Genomic DNA, 1,100 nt, shown 5'->3' on the forward strand with positions numbered 1-1,100 from the left:
GCCAGAGACCAACCCCAAGGGCACTTACGGGTCTCTGGGACTCTGGCCTGCATGTCTGGCTGACTGTTGACTCACTCACTCTCAGTGCCCAAGAGAAAGAAATGATCACCTACTCCTCTCAGGCAGTAGAGACCTGGGCCTCGATTTGGGCCCCTGGAGCCTCAGGGTGGGACAGAACAGAAGGAAACAGCTCAGAACTGCCCTGGGCACTCACCTGCCATCTGGTCCCTACCCTGCTGCCAGCAGCGCTGGCCCTCCCTGCCACGTGGGGCCCAGCCCTACAGACCATCTGGTAGCTTCCCTAATGTGGGAGGGCCCCTCCCTGCGCTCCCTAAAGGTATAGAGGCACCTCCCAGCAGGATTCCAGACCCCAGGACCACCCACTGCAGTCCTCCCTCTTCCTCTTACCCCTCCATTTGTCAGAAAGCCAACTAAGACCCAGAGAGGGGCTGTGATGATTCATGTCACACAGCAAGACAGGGACTCTGGTGGGGGATTTCCTGGCAGGGGTGTGGGGTGGGGAGGGCTGCTGCAGAGTAAGTATTGGTAATGAAGCTCCTAGGCCCCTTCTCTGGCTCCTGCATGGGGGGAGGGGGGCACCCAGAAAGCCTTCCCTCCCCCAGGCAAAGGGAGAGACCATCAGGAACTGGAGTGGGGGAGGAATTCCAGGAAAAAGTGTATCGATGGAGCTTGGGGGGGAGGTGGGCTCCAGAAGGCAGGTTTGGGAGAGTTACAGGCCAAGAGAAGGGTTAGCGGACAGGGTCAGTGTGTCTGGGACCCACCATATGGTAGGGAGTTGGGGAGGAGTTCGGATTTCTAGGCCGCAAGATCGAGTGTCTCGGGCTTCCACGGTAGGTGCTAGGGCGTCCTGAGGCTGCGGAGTGAGAGGGATGGTCCCGACCCAATGGGGACCTGGGAGTCGGAAGAGTCCTGGGACCTGAACGGGACGGTGGTTCCCGGGCTGGGGGCCGCCGACGCACTCACCTCCACCCGGGCTCGGGCCAGGCCATGCAGACGGTTCCAGTCGGGCCGGAAGGTGGTGGTAGCGGCCGTGAGTGCCGCCAGAAGCAGCAGCACGGGCGGCGGAGGCAGCGGGAGGC

At 61.9% G+C, this 1,100-nt stretch overlaps 1 protein-coding gene across 1 annotated transcript in view; it reads right to left on the reverse strand.

The window, feature by feature from the left end:
- LOC102255903 (selenoprotein M) overlaps positions 1-1,100 on the reverse strand; it is a gene marked incomplete at its 3' end in the record, with an annotated part of 5,673 nt that overhangs the window by 1,197 nt on the left and 3,376 nt on the right. Inside the window, exon 2 of the mRNA XM_014542431.1 lies at positions 860-1,095. Within this exon, the coding sequence (XP_014397917.1) occupies positions 860-1,095 (236 nt within the window). The remainder of the gene's footprint in view (positions 1-859; positions 1,096-1,100) is intronic.

The sequence above is a fragment of the Myotis brandtii genome, unplaced genomic scaffold (genome assembly GCF_000412655.1).
Source record: "Myotis brandtii unplaced genomic scaffold, ASM41265v1 scaffold303, whole genome shotgun sequence".
NCBI lineage: Eukaryota > Metazoa > Chordata > Mammalia > Chiroptera > Vespertilionidae > Myotis > Myotis brandtii.